General features: G+C 38.1%; 1 protein-coding gene across 2 annotated transcripts in view; it reads right to left on the reverse strand.

Annotated features, from left to right (window-relative positions):
• COL21A1 (collagen type XXI alpha 1 chain) overlaps positions 1 to 22,379 on the reverse strand; it is a 97,517-nt gene that overhangs the window by 66,299 nt on the left and 8,839 nt on the right. For both annotated transcript variants that reach the window (XM_027645094.1, XM_027645093.1), the window contains exons 2-3: positions 5,734 to 5,853; positions 4,348 to 4,899 (exon numbers count right to left, since the gene is read on the reverse strand). In XM_027645094.1, coding sequence (XP_027500895.1) covers positions 4,348 to 4,899; positions 5,734 to 5,821 — 640 coding nt within the window. In that variant the 5' untranslated portion in view covers positions 5,822 to 5,853. The remainder of the gene's footprint in view (positions 1 to 4,347; positions 4,900 to 5,733; positions 5,854 to 22,379) is intronic.

The raw sequence follows: 22,379 nt of genomic DNA on the forward strand, positions 1-22,379 counted from the left end.
AACAGAGAACTGAGAACTGTCAGTTAAGTACAACATGAGAGAAGTCATACACAGAATTGTCAGGGACTTGAAGCAAGAATACTAAGATGTATTTTACTGCAATTACATTCACATACTATTTTGAATTGTCACTAACTGTAGTTCATTTGTATTACAATATCTGGCTAATAAAAATATTGAATTTAATTTCTAAAATTATATGGTTTCAAAATTCTATAAAATTATAGATGTTGATTTCCACAGTGCACTAATAATTTGGATTCAGCATTCCCCCCAACTATAAAATCAGTTTGAAAACGGACAAAGGTAAAATTATCTACAACTGTTTTTTTCATCTTCTTTAACATGAAATAGACTCTAAGCTATTTTGTCTGTTACACTGAAATCTGCTGGAAGCTATTCTCACTGGACAAACAGTGCGTGATATATTTTCTGTGGAAATTTAAGTTAACTGCATGTCATCTCCGGTTAATTCTCTTTACACAAAAACGTTACTAGGCACTGGACCTAAGTTGTCTCAAAAAAAAAAAGAAAATGAGATAGGAGAGTGAAATTTAATGCTACAGCATACGTTGTATTAGAATTATAAACTGATGAAAATTTTTTAGTTTTAGTAAAATTATGCTAAACTAGTTATAATAAATACATTTTCTTTATTCATTTCCCATTGTTTCTTCAGAAAAACATTTGTTCATAGACAGGGAAGAGGTTAGGAATACATTCCAAAGAAGGGCTGGAGAGTTCTGTCATCTCTATGTGGGTTAGAAAAGTCATGTCCCTGTGCCAGGGAATTATTAACTCAAAGGTCTAGACTGGTTCGTTTTTATAATATGAGCAACGCTTCATGACTTCCCTTTCCAACTAATCCAAGGGCACTCAGAAGATACCCCATTCTGGTGGGTGAGGTATGATACATAAACTCTAAGAAAATTCAGCTAATTGCCTGCACAAACTATCTATGGTGGGAAAAGACAATCTGCTCTAAGAAGACGTGTCACAGGTACTTGGGGCAGCAGCAAGAAGCCACTTAAACTCTCCTTAGTTTTCTTTTCCTCCCAACAGCAAAATGACACCTGACTCCCAAATTAAAAATATGTTATCTCTCTGTTCTACAAGAAAGAATTGTAAGAAGTCTTCCTACATTTTGGAAATTAAAATGTCTACCTCCTTAATGTTTCCAAAAGAAAAAAGGAAATACAAAGTCCAACACAACTTTCCTTCTCACTCTTCTCAAAATACAGATGCAGTATTTAAGTCAACATACTTATGATATTAAGTAAGAGTAATAACACTACTTTCTTCCAGGTTTCTTCAACTGTGCATTGTTATCATGGAAATATTTCTAAACATTTACTTCAAAGCTGAATAACGGTCATATCAGATTACAGATAATCATATACATATACATTGAGAAGAAAATGAACACAAGTGTCTCTTACCAGTTACAGTACTAGAAATAGGTGTAAAATCAAAAACTAAGTACAGAAATAGGATTACTTTTTGTGAGAAGGCCATTTTTACGGATCAATGCCAAAGTAACTGTTCCAAACCAACACAAAACAAGTTAAGTATGTGTAAAATTACACATTAAGAAAATATTCTTTCTTTCTGATGGCATATTGAAGAATTACATAAAAAATTCCCAGTCACGTAGACATTTTTGGGTCTTCTGGACCATTTTCTGGCAGGGCTATTTTGATAACTAACTGAGTCATTATACAGGATGCAGAAATCAATGGCAAACTTAGGAACTGTCTTCCATGGAAAACGGGGTCGTATTTCTAGTCCATAGTACCAGCCACATTAACTCTTGAGCCTATTCTGAAATTTTGTTGCCTCTTAGTATTTTTACAATTTTCATATGCTTTATTTTCCTTGCTAAAGCATGAAATAACTTTTTGATGTTAACTCGCAGTATCTACCACAAAGGAACTTTTCTCTGCATCCTCCAGACATGCTTTCTGAGGTCTGCATTGTTTTCTTTTAAATGCACTCCTGACACACAATCTTTTTTCTTTTTTTGCTATAGAATATTGATACTACAGGAACATTCAACTTTCAGAATAAATATTAAATATTCCTTAAATATTTGGGCATATTTAGCAAGTCTTTTCACCCTACAGGTACCCTAAAACAAACACTAGAGGTAAAAGGCACACTCCCAGCAAAATCCACAAGCCCATTCCTAATAGCAATACTTGCTACAAGAACCAGCAAACCTCAGCCTCCTTTGTCCAGAAAGGAGATATTGTCCCTGTAGTCTTACATCTATGTTCATATTATGATGAATTTTAAAATGCCATACAGTAAAAGTTAGCCTTTTTTTAGACATTTAAACAAAGACCATGAAGAGAGAATTGCAAAATTTTCAGGTAGCTTCACATGGTTGATTGCAGACAAATCATTGCTGCGTGGTCCTCATGGAACTTCCTCTCCCACAGTCAAAGTGAATTGTAACAACATGATAATCAGTAAATAAATAAATGAATAAAATCATTCACAATTCAGTATAAAATTTACAGTTTACTAGTCCTGCAGTTCACTTGCTAAAGACACTGTGGTTAGAAATGAAGCTGCCAAGTGTGAGAGAGGCATCTCAGTGCTAATGTGAGGGAAGTGCACGACGTCAGGGGGAAGAAGCAAAGGGTCACTTCAAGTGAAACAGTAAGTACACGTTTGTACAAGTAGCCAACATTCACAGATTACTGTGAAATATTGCAGCTGAATTTTAAAGGATACTAGTTAATTCTGAAATTTGATGAAATATAATGTCACTTCTAAACTTTATTTAAAGAAAGTATTGTGTTTATTTAGGGGAATTTCTCTCTGCATGAAGCTCTATTAAAGAATTTAGCTGCACTTAGCTAATTTTTGGACTGATCACCTTATTACATCAGCCACAAGGAATTATTATGATTTCATTTGATGTATCAAGAAATAAACACTAATATCCTCAACAAAAGTATCACCATATTTTTTCAATGAAGTCCATACTCAAAGTGAGAGCAAACAAAAAATATTTTTTTCTTACTAAGTGCGGAAATATGGTAGAACTGAAATAGAACTTGCATCAATTCTTGATAATAAAATGTACAAAATAACACAATATAATAGAGTCTGAGTGATACATTTTAGAAGCAATTTGCTATCTTTTTTATATATATATGGGAAAGTCGTTGTTTTACAAATTAACAGAAAACTCAATGCTGTAATGTTGCTAGTATTCTAAAGCTAAAAAGGCACTTTACCATGTTCATCTTGCCTAATTCTTATATAAAATCCTTCTAAGAAAGATCGTAACAGCTTGGTACAACTCCATGCGTCTGCTTCACCTGGAATGCTGTGTGCAGGTCTGGGGCCCCCTATACAAGAAGGATGTGGACCTGCTGGAGCAAGTCCAGAGGAGGCCGTGAAGATAATTAGAGGGTTGGAACACCTCTTCTGTAAAGACAGGTTGAGAGAGTTGAGGTTGCTCAGCCTGGAGAACAGAAGGCTGAAGAGAAGGGAGATCTCAGAGCAGCCTTCCAGCACCTAAGAGGGCTTACAAAAAAGCTGCAGAGGGACTTTTCACAGGACAAAGGGAAATGGCTTTAAAATGCGAAGTAGTAGGATTAGATTAGATATTAGGAAAAAAGTCTTTACTGTCATGGTGGTGACACACTAGAACAGGCTACCCAGAGAAGCTATGGATGCCTCATCCCTGAAAGGATTCAAGGCCAGGTTGGATGGGGCTTGGAGCTACCTGGTCTACTGGAAGATGTCCCTGTCCATGGCATGGGGGTTGGAACTAGATGATCTTTAAGATTGCTTCCAACCCAAACCATTCTGTGATTCTATGATTTTTGCCAAGAGTCTTTCTTCTGGGTTTTTCAATACATACTAGAAGAAGTATGTATTCAGAAGAACTCCTGTTTGTAATGGCAAGCTATTCTCTCACCTGTCAAGAAGAAATGCTAGATTGTGCATGAGTATCAGTTGCAATTGGAAAAACAACAAAGTAAAACCCTATATTCTCAGCAGTATAAGAATTGTTCAACTGTTTTAGTGTTTCTAAACTTCAGCAATGCAAAAAAAAATTAGGTTTAGCGCAAAAGGAGACATATTGACATTAAATACATACTGGGTTAAAACATCATATCTTTCCCAAATATACCTCTTTGCGTGACAGGGAAAACCACTCCAAAACTTCGGGGAATGATTCTGATTTTGAGGCCAAAATGAAAGAAGATCAGAGTAAAGATTTTCAAGTCCCTTAGGTTTCATTAATCATATATTCTGCTTGTGAAATTAAGAAATATGTGGACAGAAAAACATTTTGCACACTTAAGATATTTTAGAAGCACTTACCTTCACAGAGTTTCTGTTTTATAACTTCTTTAATTCTTGATATTGCAATATAATCTTCAACATAAAATACGTAAGTTGATGAAGGTTTGTTGGCAATAGCTTTAAGTTCATCCTCTTCAATTTCTGAGCCAACACCAATAGCAAACAAAGTGATTTTATTTTTCCTTGCTTCTGCTGCTACATCTTTGACTTCATCTTGGGACTTTCCATCAGTGAGAACAACCGCTATTTTTGTTAAAAATCTTGAAGATTTTGCAAAAAGATGGTCATAAGCAAACTGAATTGCTCTTCCTGTTCTTGTATTTCCTCCCAGATAGTGTATGGACTCCATTTCCCTGATGAGGTTCTCAGTGGATTCATGAGTTCCAAGGGGAATTTCAAGTACAGGGTAATCGCTGTACTGGACAACTCCAACTTGAATAAACTTTGGCCCTATGTCAAAATTTCTTGTAATATTGACAAGCCAACTTTTGATTATTTCAAAGTTTTCTGGGCCAACACTGTAAGAGCCATCTAAGATAAAAACTAAATCCGCTGGAGCAGTTCTGCAACCTAAAAAATAATAAAAATCAAATTAATTTTTTAATGAACACTTCCACTTTCTTCTTCCAGAGTAAATGATTTCACTATTAATTGCTGTTTGTATTAGGATCTATATTGACAAATACATTCCATTTGAAAAAAAATCAGAGGAGTTTATTGTTTGTGTAAACCACACAGATCTAATCTGGTATCTGAAAGTCTAGAGATGAAAAAGAATTTTATGGAGTTTGAAAATTGCTAATACGGAGTAGTGAAAATTGCTGCATTGAGAGCAAAACTAGAGGAAAAAGACTTACCCTGAAAGTATCATGGTCAGAGGAAATTCTTCCACATTCCTTTTATTCAGTCACTTTATCTTTCAAAAAACTACCTTGCTTTAATGTTTTCTTTTCTATAAACCAGATTTAGAGTACAAAATATGATTTGATGGGGGTTGAGATGCTAATTTTGGAGAATATGCAAGGAGGTCTGTCCCAGAACTGAGGTTATCTCAGCTTCCATTCATGGAATCTTTATTTTTCCTTATTCAGTTTCTCACATAACATTAAGAAATGGCTTCTGAAGAAATGAAAACACAAATACTCAAGACATAACTTTAAATCAAGATTGGAGCTTTACAGTTCCATCTGTCCCCTTGAGCACTTCCAAGACACAAAGGAGAAATAAAGATATTCCCCTCCTAAAGGAGAGACAAGATATTTAAGCTGTTTCTCACATATTATAGGATTTTCACTAGGAAAATTATACTGGAAGAAAATCACCATCAACATCAAAAATGGATACTAAAAATTCAAGGAATTCTTTGAAGTGTCAGTTATCTGAAATGCAAAAATTAAGACCTACTTGCTCTTGTTTCCCCAACTTCAGCTGAGATGTAATCATGAAGTAGCAGAACTAACAGCATCTGAAAAAATGTTACGATCTGTGCCATGTGTATTTTATTCTCAAGGTCCTGAGATAAAACTAGATGGAAAAAATGAAAAGAAAATACAGTGTTATGGTATTACAAAACATACCCAAGCTTCTCTGGTTTAAAAACTGTGCATGAAGAATTATTCTGAATCGAATCTGCAAGCCCAGATGTGGCCACCCTGCAATGAATCAGTAGGTTCATTCACAATTAGGTTATATTCCCAGCCATACTTTTCCAAACACTATCCCATTCTGTAGTCATTATCAAAAGACTTGACAGCCTGATTCAAAATGTGGCAAGTGCTTATGTATGAGGTACTGGGGGGTAGGTGTTACTTCAGTCTCAACCCATGCACCTGGCTACTTCAGGAAGTCTGGTACAATTCCCCCTTCTCTACCACAGGACTGAGACTGTCACCAGGAGTCAGGGTCTCAGTAAGCCCCAGCCCTTCCCCAGCAGAGCCAAGTACTGCAGACTGTGTACTGGACATCCAAGATTATATAAATTATATACATCTTCAACTTTTGATTTTTTCCCTCTGTTTATGTCTCCTTTGTTATGAGGGTTTATGAACTATAGCCCCCTGTGAAGCAAACATGCAATTTTGGCCTCATAATGCTGTTATAAATACTATTTGACAAATTTACTTAAATTAAGCTATGTTTATTCATTATGTTTACTGCAAAAAAAATTATCATAATGCTAAAAGATACATTTTTGAAGTACTGTATTAGAGGTCCATTAAGTTTAAGACTCTGGAAAAAAGTATACCAAATCTCTTCTATATTCTCTCTTCTCATACTTCAATGTAAAATGAAATTTTCAGGGTCAATATATTTCAATGCCCTTCAGTGTCACTAATGTAAGTGTTTTACATCTAGCCAGAAGAGGAATATTTAGTTTTCTGACTAGATGTAAAAAGACTTTGCTTTGTCAGTCATGTTAAATCCATTACATAGAAGTTTACCACTAACTTTCTTGCCATTTTTTTCAGCCCATTTCCTAGAATTGAAATGCTTTCTTTACATAAGGTCAAGACTCCTTCTCTATTCGTATTTTTTCTTCTAGTCATAAACCTTTACTTATGCCCACAACAAAATGACCTAGACATCCACTTAAAAATAAAAATTAAAATATTTATTACACAACAAAATTAGAAGTCCATCTATCAGGCAGGGGGTGGGGTGGGAAGAAGAGGAGGAGGGACGAAAGCAGTATTTGTCTGTTTTATGTTGCTGATCTTCACTTTTGAACTCTTGAGGGTAGACAAGGTGCCCACCGCATGACCAGTAATCAGGTATTGGCAGATGTTCTGAAACCTCTGCAGTGCTGGAAAAGACTGGTCTCCAAAAATACACCAAAACACAAATTAGCATGCCTACTGCAAATGCCTCTTCTTAGGAAAAGAAATAGATAAATGGAAATAAGAAACCATTTTCATTTCCAAGATTAGTTAAAGGAGTAAACTGAAGAGAATGCCACTTAATCACTATAACATACTGAGTAACCATCAAGCAGCCAGTAAGTTGTTACCTGCAACAAAATTCTACAGCAATTAAACATAAAACTTTTTTTCTGAAGATGTATCTACCTGACGTGATTTTTAGGAAAATTATATGAGAAAAAAGGATTACATAGTTGTGGGGTCAAGTTGTGGGGGCAAATAGAGAGGTAGTAATTTCAATGTCAGGTTCATTCATGGTAGATTCATTACCTATGTTTGCCAAATAGAAGATATGCCACAAATCAGTAAGTTGATTAACTCAGGTATTTCAAGAAAAAATTTGCTTTTTCCACTGTTTATATAGCACTCATTCTACCCAGAAAAAAAAAAATCTCCACAAACAACCTCAAAAAATGCAAAAAAGTCAATTTCCAGGAAATGCTACTCCTACCTAATATAATCACACAAAGTTAATAATGCAAAAACATTGTTATTCTGTTATTAATCTCTCCTTCGGGTTACAGGTAATTGCCAGGTAACCCCATACTTTATTCATACTACCTTGCGTCAAAATGGGTGAAAAACCAGATGAAGCACTTTGGGGTCTATGGGATAGGACATAAGATGCACTGTTCCAATGATGCTACACAAATACTGAGATATCATCTTCATTCAAACAGATTAAGTGGCAGTTAATCAATTTACACTGATTATTTCAGACTTAATGGTTTGTATGATTGATTATTTTAAAATCCCTTTCAGCCTTTTGCACAGTAAGTGTTTAGTGAATGATAAAACACATCTCTCATGAGGCCAGATTGATCAATACCAAGAAGAACATATGAAATTAAATCTATGGGGGAATTTGAATAGCAGGGAACTGAAGGACAACTGCACACTTCTGGAATATCAGAAAAATTTCAGCCCATAACTGTAAAAAATAAGACAGATTTCTGCACAGAGAGCACAAAGCTGACCGTAACAAACTATAAAATCCTAATGATTTCTCCCACCAACAACTCAAAAGAAAAAAAATTATAAGGAATAATTTTGGAAAAGAAGACTGAGCAAAATATCACAACAGTACATTAACTAATTTTTGCTGTTTGTCACCTCTGTGATTGTCTAAATGATTATTTGTGTAACACCCACAGAATTTATGTAAAAGAAAAATAAAAACCAAGCAACTTAGTGACTTCATTGCCATCAGTCTTCACTAAAAGGAGTACAGGGACAGTTACCATTAATATTGCAACTTCTTTTTTTTAAATTAAAACAGCATAATAAATTTTAAAAATTATTTTAACATGCTGCCTGCAACACAGAACTGGTATGTGCTCTGTCATGAGCACAGACACTTCAGGTCAGGTGGGGACACTGGGATCCTGCTGGTTGGCATTGCTATCCCTTTCACCAACCCTGCAGAAACCATTAATGCCTTCCTTAAACTGCACCAGCCCCTTTCATCTCTGCTCATCCTTCAGCAAGAACCTACCCACTGGTACCTTCAGGGATGAGCCTCTCACAGGAATGACAGAAGCTACAGAAAAGAGGCAGCTACTCAGAGCTGGCTCAGTGGCAAAAGGAAAGCAGGGGGCTGCAAGGAAGCCCTGTCCCTCTGAAGAAGGAGCTGCTCCACAGAAACACTAATACTTCACTGTGGGAGAGGTACATGTGAAAATAGCATCTACTGACTGTCCTAGAGTAGAGAAAGCATCATGAATGCTACAGCAGCCATCAGTGTATGTCTTTAATGCTGAAAGACATTAAAGTCATGAAACTATGACATCACAGCAAGATTTCTTTTGGTGAAAACTGTGCTCCAACTTATATTTCTTAAAAAGAATCAGTAAAATAATTGGCAAAACAAGCTTATCTGATTCACAGAACCAAACTGTATTCCCTCGACAGATCATTTTTTCCATCTATTTGTGAGAATCCTTCTGTATTTTATTTACAACAAAGCCTGTAGTTGGGAAATTCATTTTAAATATAAAGCCAAATAACTATTTAGTAGTCCAAAATGGACTTACTAATAGAACCCAAAATTTAAAGGATAAACCCAAAACTGAAGCAACCAGTCAACGAGGATTCCAGGAACTATCCACTGTTCACTTCACTTGAAAGAAAATAATAATATAGCACTGCACTTTTAACAGTCAAAAGGGATGCCAAACCAACAGTTCCAGAGACCAAACTTCTGTTTCTTGTAACACAGTAATTATTGAACAGGCAACAGAAGTGTACTTCATATTACAGGGAATACTTGCCCAAGTGTCTTATTTCCACCATGGAGAGGCCACCACTAATATCAGCCCAGGACTTCTCCACTGACATTGCCAAAAGCCAAAATTCATCACTACTGATCATGTCCCTACTATTTTCAGGTTTTTTAAGAGAAACAGAGAAGAATGTTGTCTCTGTGGTGGTCCATGGAAGTGCTCACTGCTTTATCCTCTGCCCTTGAGAGTTCTGCTGGCTGCTACAAGAAATCAGGATCCTTGTGCCAACCTTTTGTTGCTGGAGCTGTAGGAGCTGGGTCAGATTGTGCAGGGAAGGCGTTTGCTCCTTATTTCCTCTGCATCTGCAAACAATAGCCATGACGTAAAATGGTCTATCTCAGACAGAGGGATATCAATTTATGTAAAGGCCTCTGCTGATGCCTTAAGGTCCATCTGCGTTTTTTTGATTTTTCTAATTTTTATAAGCTTTTATAAGTACTTATATAGTAGAAGTAGATTTAGAAGCAGCAGCCCTTATTCCTTTACCCTTAGCATAGTAACTACACACATTCCCCAACCCTATCACCCCATTCCATGCTCCCCATATCAATTCTACCCCTGAATTGCAGTAGAAATGTTTAGTCTCTCTTTAAGATTAGGTTCTTCTGTTTGAGGACATCTAATCCTGGCCTGAATCGCAAAAGTACAGTCAAGAACTGGGTGAATATATGCCCCTTGTACTCTGAAGAAGATGATTGATGAAAAGAGGGTCTCGAAAAGCCCCTAGCCCCAATTCCCCAGGGGCAGACTGAGGGTGGATCAGGGCAAAAGCCACAGGGTGGAAACATCTGAGATTGGACAGACGATATTATAAATTGTGACATCCGTACAGAGGGACATGCGTGTGTCTTGTAATCTTTATGCCTAGGCACAAATTAAAAACTCTTTCCTCACCTCTAAAACTAATTTGCCTCGGAGTTTTCTTCTCCCCGAATTTTCCTTAGGCAACACTGCTCTGAGACCCTCAAATGAGGGGCTGTAGAGTACACCCTATATTTTTGAGCGATTTTCATCAAGACTCAGGTAAGTTTCTGTGCATGTCAGAGTATATGAAAGGTAAAATCCTAGCGATGCTACTAAGCATCAGGCCCTTGAGCCATGACCAACACAGTAGTAGTGTAAGACCCTGTTCTCCACCAAAGCAGAGTTGGCAAAGTACTATTTCTGTCTTCACCAAAGGCAGGAAAGATAGTAGAGTAAAACCTGTCTGCATCAGCCCTGTGAGTGCATGGTCAGAGACAGCTGACAGCCTCCCCAATGCACATTCAGTTTTTGTCACAGGTAGGAGTAAAACTCAGTGAAGTTTGGAAATTGTGATTCATCAACTCACCCCCATGCTGTGTCATTTTAGGCAGCTTTAACCAAATGCACAGTTCCTACACCTTATTTCTCGTTTTCTTCTGGGTGCTGCAATTTTGCTGCGCAGCAGTGTTTGCACGAACAGAGCCACTGAACACTGCTGACTGGAAAGGACATCGAATTTAGGTTTCCTATACAGTGGACATGTGATACAGCTATTACTGAAATCAATAGACTCTACTCAATTCCTGAATGAATTCAAGACTGTCAGCCTGTTACAGATGGCACAGGCATGCAATTCCCAGAACAGTTTTGCTACATAGAAGTGCACAGAGGTTCAAACTACAGTATTTCCTGTATGTATGCACAGTAGAATAATTTCACGTCCAATTGAAGTTTTCAGTAGGAAATTCAGGTGCTAAGCAGGTTAGGGAGTATTTCCACTTAGAATGGAAATACTTAAAGTTTCCATTTAGAGCAATTTGAAATTTTACAGAATCAAAAATTTTTGTTCTTCAGTGCAGTTTTGTCACTATTCAAACTGGGGAATGGAGAGACACACATTTCCTTTCTCTGAGAGCCCTGGCTTCTCTGCCACATGAAGATTTCTTACTAAGAACTACATTGAAGAACTACACTGAAAGGAGGAGTTCCTTCTTTCACTTCTTTCCATTGCTAGTTACTGCCTAAGAAAGTCACGAATAGTATGAATTTAACCTTTCAAGCATTCTGAGAAAATAACCAGACTAAAGGTTATATATATATATTATCTAGCCTTCCAAGTATAAATTAACACTTTTCTCATACTGCATCACTGCATAAACATCTCATAATTCAACTAGAGATATTAGGTTTGGCCTACAAAGGGACAAATACTAAGACATTACAACAATAATGACTGAGAGGACATACAAGAGATTCTTTGCATTTCCAAAAATTATGCAATAGTACAGAAACTGTAGAGCAAGAGAAAACTAACCCTGAAAATTGTGATAAATATGCATTAAATAATGTGGAAAAGTAGTGCAATATTACATCACCTTCGTTTTATATTTGCTCTCAGTTTTCAAAATTAATGGGGTTTACAAATAAAATGTTAGGGCAATTTACATTTAACTATTTATTCCTAACTCTACCTTATGCTACCAGTCTTAAGCATTCAAAAAGTCTATGAGGTTATTCTAAGTCAGTTTCTTTTACCAAGTAATTCATCTGAACCTGTATTTATTTCAACTTGGATTTCAGTCCATTCTGCATTTTTTCCATATCTTGTTCCTCTTCATTTGTTTTTTTGGTGGGCACAACTAATGAGATCATTATACTTGCAGACATTTAAAAGGGTAATAGCATTTCCTGGGAAGGGTGAGGCTGTGAAGACATCATTAATTTAGGCTCAATTTGCACATACATATAAGTACATAAATGCAAGATTGCATATAAATAGATAAAATCTCCTACAGTAACGAGTACATCAGTATCCCATCTACCATTTCTTTCTATTTTTATGTTGGAACAAACTCTTGGCATAATCAGCAGTATAATTACATTCATACCAGCAGTGTTCTACAACATTAAACATATGACTACAGTTTTTATTAAGAGGGGTCAAGAAAGAAAACCATATGTTTAAGTTAAACATATTATGAGTTTTCTTTCAGCTTTAATAGTAAGTACTAGTGCAGCAATGATGAAAGTAGCTGTTAAATGGTTTCCTTCTGGTTAAGTAACAGCTGCATTAAGTCCATATAAGAATACATGGCAATACAAGTACACAGAGTAGAGTACAGTTTGATATATTTTATTTCCTAACCCTGAAATCAAGCAGAAAGCATTTACTGGATTCTCTTAAAAAGAAAAGGCTAATGGGGGTTTTGCTTGGCCTGTCCACCCCATTTCCTCCACCTTTGTTATCGTTCTTTTTACAACAGTAGCAAGGGTAAGAGGTATAGTTTTGTTTGCCCTCTCTCTTATAAATCTAAAAGCCTACCTCACAGACAGACTAAAGAACAGAGATCTCCAAACAGAGCTGACGAAACACGTTAAAAAGTGAGGACAAATGTAGGCAAAGACCCCTTGCAGCTGACTGAGTATATCAAGTCCACAGTTGCAGCAATGGGAGCTGTGCAGGTTGATGGCAAAGCAATCTAGGTTATCTGAAAGTCAATGTCCAAGCACCTGCAGAATGTGGATGAATACTGGAAACCTCAGAGAAACATTAGCATCACATCTCATCCACATTTTCAGAAATCAATCTCACCTGCCTCCACGAAGACCTCTGTGGTCCCTCAAGTTATATACTAGCATGGTCTATTATACTAGCATGGTCTATTCCTGCTGCTCAAACATTATTTTGCATTTCCCACCCTCCCTACTTCAAGACTATTTTTGATATTTCATTCATTTTTGCCACAGCCAAAATTTAAATATTTCATTAAAAATAGTTGACTTAACAGTCAAAAAGAACATTGCTGAAACTACTGATAATGCAAACTCCTTCACTCCAGAAGACATTTTAGGGATAGGTAATAAAAAAAATCCAATGGGCCAGTACTTTAAATGCAACTGTTCTTCAACATGATTGGAATTTCCATGATTAGAGGTATTCAATATAAACAAAATAAACTCACAGGATTATAATACTACATGGTAAGACTACACTCCATATTTATAGCTTTAATATATATATACTGCATAAAGTATTATGCAGATTCTATAAAGGAGTAGAGAGGATTAAAGAATTTACCATCTTTTCAGCAGATTTTGGAAAGAACGCTTTTATCAACTGTATAAAGACTTTACACCAACTTCAATGCTGTACATTGAAGACTAAAGCAAGCAGTTGATATATATCATAACCCAAGCAAAAAGACATTATATTTATTAAAGCAAATAATTCTCTTAACTGGGATGGGTTGACCATTTATTTTTCATATGATTGACTAAACCACACAAATTCAGAGATTCTCCCAGTCTACAGCAGAGAACGTCTGTATTCGTGCTCCAATATCTGAAGTCACAAAAGACTTGTATTTTTAAATCCAATTTATTCTGGCACTTTATATTTTGTTGGATTTATTCCCACTCCAAGAGAATGCTGTGCCAGGAGCCAGCAATTAGTTACTACGAGTTAAAGAAAAAGGAGGCTTACCACAGCATTTGAGCTACTGGACTGACACACAACTGACTGGAAAACAATATAAGATGGGCAACTTATGTAAGTAACCCACTTGGCATCTCAGAGTTCTGGCTGCAACAAATTAATTTGAAGTCTCCCTGGAAACCGTGATTTCATCCTGTCTGCGAAAAGCCTGTGCTGTTATTTCTCTCTTTATCAAGCATCTTGAATTCCACAGAAATTTCTCTCCTTGGACAGACCCAAGAAAAACAAACCAGCTAATCATTAGGATAAAATCTGACACTGAAATTGTACAGTTGAAATTGACCTTGCATGCGATAATAGGATTCCACATAAGAAATGTTTCAACCTACTCCTACAGGAAATCCTGAAGTTCCAATTTGGAGCATGCACATGTACAAATAACTATGTTACCAAACAGAAAAACATAATACAGTTTAATAAAAATTACTACCTGGTACAATAGTTTGGGAGAGCATTTTGTCTGCACTAAGGAATGCAATGTTCAACTGGGCCAGCGCCTTCCGTTGAGGCACACATAACTAGAAATTATATAAAATAATTATATATAATTACACATAATTATATATCGTTTAGCAATGAAACCACCATAGAAATTGGTTCAAGTCTGAGAGAAAGGTACAACAATCTCTAACAAGTGTTGATAAAAAGAGGCATAAAGGCAACATAAAAATGGATTCAATCCAAATAAGAAATTCTAATGCAATTAAAAGACTACTTTAGGATTATGTCTAGTTGACAAAAGATACACAGAATTGCTCATCCAATTGCTGTGGTCTCAAAGTTCTCAGAAAGGCAAAACAGCCGAGGACTCAAAAATATTGGCAGTGCTATCAGATTCAGCTAGGTCCTGATATGCCAGACACATTTCCCACAATTTATCCCAACAGCGAAGAGAAAAACTTTCAGGCCAGAGGCTTCTATAGGGGAAGGGGGAAGCATATATACATTTTATTTACACAAATAAATACTATACAAGCTAAAAGCAACTATATATATACATTTTACACTTCTATCAGTCCCTCCGTAGCTTCTCCTTTTAACTTTAGTCCAGGAAAAGCCTTTCAAGGCTGATAGGTAACAGTCTCTCTCGCGGGAGTGTTTAGGGAACCTGAAACACTCCCCGACCAAACCTCCCGTTGTTTTCTGCAGTCTTGTCTTCTTCATGAAGTCCAAGATAGCTTTGAGTCCTTTCTCCTCGGTTCTGTGTCATTTCTGCTGTGTGATCTCTCTCTCTCAGTCTCATACCTCGGTTCTGTAGGCTGCTGTAATTCAGTCAGTTTATCATAGCGTCTTCCAAGTCAGTTTTCAGCTGCCCCCGGTCAAACCTCAGCAGGGCAACTCCTGAGTCTCTCTCTCTGGCCCGTCTCCAATTTTGCCTGGGATTCTTCTCCCTGGCACCAAGCTGCTTCGTTATCAGCCCATCTCCTGGCTCAGCTTCAATACTAAGCCTTGCATCCACTCCCACTAAACAGTGAGAGGGAAAAAAAGCCCCCTAGCCTTGGCCACAGGCAGCTCGGTCCAGTTATACACTGTCCCAAGCGCTCCATAGCCCAGCTGCAGGGGCGGGAGAGAGCCAAGCCCCCTCCCTCTCACCTCAGATGCTGTAAGTCGCATCCCTCACAAACACTCACTCCAAATGCTGCCTCTAATCCTGCTGTGGGCTGCAGGGCCTCCCCTCCACCCTTGAAGGGGGAAGAAGGAGGAGGCCCTGCCACCCCTTCGGCCTTCGCACCCTCACACAGCAGCAGACACCAACAGAATTGCCAACAGCTTCTGGTGATTGTGTATATGTGATTTTTCAGCAGCAGCGAACAAGAGGAACAGTGACTGGCCCTCCAGGGAACACTGCCCTGGCACCCAATCACCTCTGGGCCCCTCGGCTCTCAGGGGGGCCAATCTCAACCCATGACATCCTCACACACTTCTTTCTTTTCCCCTTACATTTATTTTCTTTCCATCTTTTTATTTTTGTTCTCCACTTTTAAGAAAGGGAAGGTAGGGTTGGCTTAGCTGTTATTTGCAATGTGATGACTGCAACATTTACCTTGAAGACAAGAGAGATGCAGTAAGAAATACTCAATAGGTGATTTAAAGTAAGTTTACTGTTTGAAGGAAAGAAGTCTATGGGCTTCATTTGCATCCTTCAAGCAAGGACCAGCATCAGAAATAGAAAATATATTTTTCTGTCTCCTTATCTTTTTCTTCTATTCCTTTCTCCTGTTTATCCCTCAAACAGATTTGCATTCCAGCACCAAGCACATTAGTGTTATTCATGTGTCTTTTTCCACAAATTATACTTAATGCTACTATTAGTTTTAATTTAAGTACTGTCAAATGCTAGAAAGGATAAAAATGATGCCACGGACGCCTGCTTTGGTCAAAGGTTTCAAAACTTTATTTGAAAGCTTGGTTTTCTGCAATTCTTTAACTGTTCTCTTTTTCCCTCATTTCCAGAAACATTCAATAAAAGGTAAATCAGATTAAGCTCTTTTTTTCCAATAGCAATCTGTAGTCACAGGAAAAGCTGATTAAACTATCCGTTCAAGCTTCAAAATTTGATGTTATTGTTTTACACAGTAGAATGAATGGATGTTCATTCCATTTAACTTAGTACAACAGCCTTCAGACTACACAAAAAGGTATAATGAAGTAAACTGACCTCTAAACCATCTGATTACATGTTAGCATTTTAACAACAATATATAAATTCACTGACATCAAATGAAGAAGCATCATAGAACAAACAGATAAAAAGGATTTTTAGGTTTTCCAATTCTATGTTCTTTAAATGATAGGGTTCTTTTTACTTAGTCTTGCTTTAACTGAAAATATTGAAAAGTCATTCAAAAGAGGCTGTGATGGCTGAAGGAATGGAAATAGTAGAAATTCTAGAGGAATTTAGGACCTGGGCTAGTGAAAACTTCAAAAGAATTCCAGTTGTATACAGGGGAGTAAAATCAAACCCTTAAGATTTTAAACAGTTTTTTGAGGGAAGAAAAAAGAAATTTAGTACATTCATGCTTGAAGGGGAAAACATAAGCATTTACTGTTTCAAGCATATCCAAATGTGGTACTTTGAGAAATACTCGCAGTTCCAGATATAGTATAATCCCAAGTAAAAATTAAAACAATGCACAATTTCCATGCCCAGCTGCTTTACCATTGCAAGAAGACTAAAGATATTCCAGCAAGTATTCCTGATCACTTTCTTTACACTGTGATGACTCTTACAGCCCATTCTATGAAGACAATTATTTTTATTACATTTATAAAGTATAAAGCACCTTCCTGGTCCTAACCATACAGTTTTCATTCAGTCCACAAAACAACTAAGGACACAGTAGCTGAAGAGTTGAGCAACTAATGAATGGACAAATCACAGCAAGAACATTTTGCAAAGGTGCAGGGTGGTCAGAAGGCCAGGGCTGTCCTGCACTATCCAACCCATGTCTCTGGGTTGGATATTTCTCTGCTTTCAGCATTGTTTCACACAGATAAATAGCATTATGAAAAAATACTAAGTAAGCCAGAAGATCAAACTTCTCCCTGGGTGTTGTACATCACTTTCTGACATAGGAAAAACACCAGTATTTTCCAATGTCCCCAGCAGGCATATCAACAGGGAGCTGTTTTTTTTTTCATTTTGGTATGCTTGTTATTGTAGGATCCCAGATTAATTCCCTATTTCTACTCAAAAGCCTTGTAATTCTGTGGTGGGTCGATCCCAGCTAGAGGCCAGATGCCCAACAAAGCCACACTACCACTCCCCATCTCAGCTGGAAGTGGGAGAGAAAATATACCAAAGGGCTCATGGTTTGAGATAAGGGTAGGGAAAGATCACTCACCTGTTACTGTCACAAGCAAAATGGACTCGACTTGGGGAAAAACTAAATTTATTAACATTCAAATCAGAGTAGGATCATGAGAAATAAAAGCATATCTTAAAAACACCTTCACCACACCCCTTCCTTCTTCCCAGGCTCAACTTTACTCCCAAATTCTCTACCTCCTTCCTCCAGAGGCACAGGGGGATGGGGAATAGAGGTTGCAGTCAGTTCATCACACATTCTCTCTATTGCTCCTTCCTGCTTAGGGGGGAAGACTCATGCTCCAGCATGGGGTCCCTCCCTTGGGAGACAGCGTTCCATGAACTTCTTCAACATGAGTCCTTCCCACAGGCTGCAGTTCTTAATGAAACTGTGGGTCCTCGGTGGGGTCACAAGTCCTGCCAGTAAACCTGCTCCAGAGTGGGCTCCCCTCTCCATGGAGCCACAGGTCCTGCTAGCAGTCTGCTCCAGTGTAGGCTTCCCACAGGAACACAGGCTTCTTTGGGCACCTGCCTGCTCCAGAGGGGTCCTCAAGGGGCTGCAGGTGGATCTCCGCTCCACTGTGGACCTCCATGGGCTGCAGGGACACAGCTGCCTCACCATGGCCTTGACCACAGGCTGCAGAGGAATCTCTGCTCCAGCACCTGGAGCACCTCTGCTCTTCTCATTTTTCAGTGGCCCTGATGTCTGCAGAGCTATTCCTCTCACATATTCTCACTGCTCTCTCTGGATGCAGCTGCCATTCCATCCCTCTTCTTCCCTACGTTATCCCAAAGGTGCTACCACCATCACTGATGGGCTCAGTTTTGGCCAACAGTAGATCTGTCCGGGAGCCGGCTGGTATTGCCTCTGTCGAACATAGCAGAAGCTTCTCTTCTCAGAGAAACCACCGCTGTAACCCTCCCAATACCAAAACCTGGCCACGCAAAGCTAATACAACTTCACACATCCAAACATGGATGCTCTATTTTGTCCCAGCCCTTGAGGTGACTATCTATGGAATAGTGACACCATAAAGACCAACATCTCTGAAGTATCCTACATAGAATAAACTGATGGCAATGATTATTCTGAATGATCTAGGAAGAACTGCTGTTGTAGATATCCCTCAGTGCCTGCTAATAAACCTGTTTCTGATTATTTAAAGAATCACCACCAATGAAGTAATTTAGCTCCTTGCAGGGACCGGGGGAAGAGGGGAAGGAGGTCAGGAGCATTGCTACAGGTCACTGAGAGAGAACCTAGACCTCAAATGTCTGAAGGATTCTGGAGGACTCCTGGGTCCTGACAACACAGAAACTGCATGTAGTCCTGGCCAGTACTGTTCTGGAGTTGTGGGAGCCTAAGTGGGAGACAGGAATAAAACCAATGTCTCTTCCTCTCTCCTCCAATCTCAGCCTCTCTACCTAAATGCAGAGAAAGTGCCCTTTTATTCCATGTAATTCTTTAAAATTTAGTGGTGCTTTTTCCCCTTTCACAACTAACTAGCTCTTCTCTTTCATTGTTTAGGGGTCAATGTTAACATGTTAACATGTCCAGCACACATCTTTGTGTGCTGGAATTTTCAGATGTAATACAGAGTGATGTATCCAACTAAAAAGTATCTGTATCATAACTGCCTAGATATCACATTCCTGTTTTATGACGAGCCTTGATGATGCTGGGGAGTGATTCTCCCACTACTAAGCGAGCAGAAACGTAAGTACCATCTCATCTCTCCCCATGAAAAAGTCCCTGAACCCTATAATACTACTTTAACCTTTTACCTCCTCTATCTTTGCTTTTTCTTTTATCTCTCTCCAGACAGTCTGGGTTACTGGCCACTTGTTTCGTTTAATCTTCAGACATTCATCAATCAGGTTTTAATAGTGCAATAGTGCAACTCCAAATCTCCAGAGCACTGTGAGAACTACATTCAAGACTGAGAGTTGTTTGGTTTTATAACAATTCCAACAGACAGGGACATCCAAGTTTGTTATGCACTTGGAAATTCTTAGAAATCTCAGTGTTCAAAACTGCAGAAAATTATCCCTCAGCCATTGCAGACAATTCCCCACAAGCTGGCATCATAAGGATGGAGTGGGGGTGGAAAGCACCATCCTGTTCCATCTTGCTAGGTAACTCATGGCAAGAAGGTGAATTCCTTCCTCCCACTCTATGACTATGAAGAAATCTTCAACATATGGGTCAGAGACTTATCTGGCCCCGAGGGATGAGATTTGCTAGTATACTCAGCAGTGATCCCGAACAGTCATAAGTACTCATTACCACACACCCTCTTAGTTTGCACAAGGGAACCAGAACAAATAAGGCTCCCTCTTTTGAGCAATAATTAAATATTATTTACCAGAAGACCTACCATAGACTACTCTGACAGATTACGTATTTTACAATATTACAACCCATTACAACAGTAAACAGCCAAAGACTTTCCCTTGAGGACATGGTTTAGCAGTGAACATGGTGATGGTGCTGGGTTGACAGCTGGAGTTCATGGTTACAGAATCACAGAATATGCCAAGTTGGAAGGAACCTACAAAGATCATTCAATCCATCTACTAGCCCTGCACAGGACCATCCCCAACAGTCCCACCATGTGCCTGCAAGTGTCGTCCAAATGCCTCTTGAACTCTCTCAGGCTTGGTGCTGTGACCATTTCCCTTGGGAGCCTGTTCCAGCACCCAACCACTCTCTAGGTGAAAGGTGAAGTACCTTTTTCTAATATCCAGTCTAAACCTCCCTTGACACAACTCAGGTAATTCCCTCAGGTCCTGTCACTAGTCACCATAGAGAAGAGATCAATGTCTGCCTCTCCTCTTCCCCTTACAAGGAAGTTGTAACTGCAATGAGGTCTCCCCTCAGTCTTCCCTTCTCCAGGCTGAATAGACCAAGTGACCTCAGCCACTCCTCATACAGCTTCCCCTCAAGGCCCTCCAGAGCAGAGCGGGACAATCCCCTCTCTCGACTGGCTGGAGATGCTTTGCCTGATGCCCCTCAGAACATGTTTGGCCCTTCTGACTGCCAGGGCACTGCTGACTCATATTCAACTTGCCATTGACCAGGACCCCCAGATCCCTTTCCATGGCACTGCTTTTCCAACCTTAACAATTTTATGATTCTATTCTTCCTCTTTCATGCCATTCCACATGCAACTTTTCTGTTCAAGAAAACAGTGCAAACAGTTCTGCTCTTTGATTTTTTGACATGAAAGGGCCTAGAGTTTATAAATAATTCAAGTGTGTCACATTTCTGAATCAGCTAGCTTAAGTTAAATTAGCAACAGGTGCATTAAATGGCCATTAGAGGTTAGAGCAGTTTAGGGAACATCTTTTCTTTCAAAAGATCAGATTAATTTTTCCAGAGTAGTTCCCGTATCTCAAAACATACAAGATATGTGTAACTTATTTTCCATAGAGTCCGTTAAGAAATGTCTACTGTTACCAATATAGGTTGCAAAAGAACGAATAAAACAACATGGCACACTTATTAGGACCTATGACAAGCTGCTTACACTGCATATTAATGGTATCGGACAGGCCTGAATGAAGTACAGGTTGCGCTTTCTTGAAAAAACAGGTGTACAGCTCACCTTTCAGAGGAATACCACAAATTTAAAAAAGCAGATTTTATATTATCATAAGTTTTAATAAGAGTTTTTTTCAAAAAGTGAAAGGAATACAGTATGTTATTATTTGTGCCAGAAATTTGACATTTCTGAAGATGCCAGATGCATTTTCAGACATATTCCAGAGTTATTTAACTTGAGATGAGCTTTTTTTTTTAAAATGTCAAACTGGTACTCTTAGAAAATGTCAAATCAGTGCCCTTAGAAAAACAGGTAGATTTCAGATTTGTTTAAAAAGATGAATTTATATACAAGAGGGAATTCTAATCTATTCTGTGTTCCCAATAACACAAAATCTTGACTATCACTTACAGTGTTTCAGAGCAAATGCTTACAGTGTTTCCTGGGTTTATTCTGGCACTAGAACGACTTTGTATTCTGGCACTTGAATGACTTTCAGAATGACTGTATAAGGGTCATCTCTTTCAAAAAAAAGTCTCCTTGGAAGAATCTCTGGGGTATAGTATCAAGAGTCAAAGATGGTGTGTAAAACTTAAACTATAAAAAAAATTGATCCACTGACTCAAATGGATTTTCTTGCCTCTGAGCATTATTCCAAGATGTGTGATTAGATTCTCAGTTCTTATTTGGGCTATATAATTGATCAGAATTCACAATCAATTTAGCTATAGTTTAGCCATAACAACTAGCAATGATAACATAATCCATAAGCATTGCCTTCTATCTTAGATCTTTAAAATCAAATGCTGTCCTGTATGTTTTAGAATGAACTTGTTAAAGATGAACTCTATCTATGCACATGATTATTGGTTCTCAGATAGTACTAAAGGTGAAAAAAGGTAACAAACAAATAAAGAAAGCCAGTTTCTTCTCAGTCATATTGTAAAATAAACTTCCATGACAACAAGACCAGATTTAAAATATCAACCAGTGAAAAAGGTATAAACAAACAAAAACTAGAAAATAATCACTTTAGGA

The sequence above is a fragment of the Corapipo altera genome, unplaced genomic scaffold (genome assembly GCF_003945725.1).
Source record: "Corapipo altera isolate COAL_440 unplaced genomic scaffold, ASM394572v1 2, whole genome shotgun sequence".
Taxonomy (NCBI): domain Eukaryota; kingdom Metazoa; phylum Chordata; class Aves; order Passeriformes; family Pipridae; genus Corapipo; species Corapipo altera.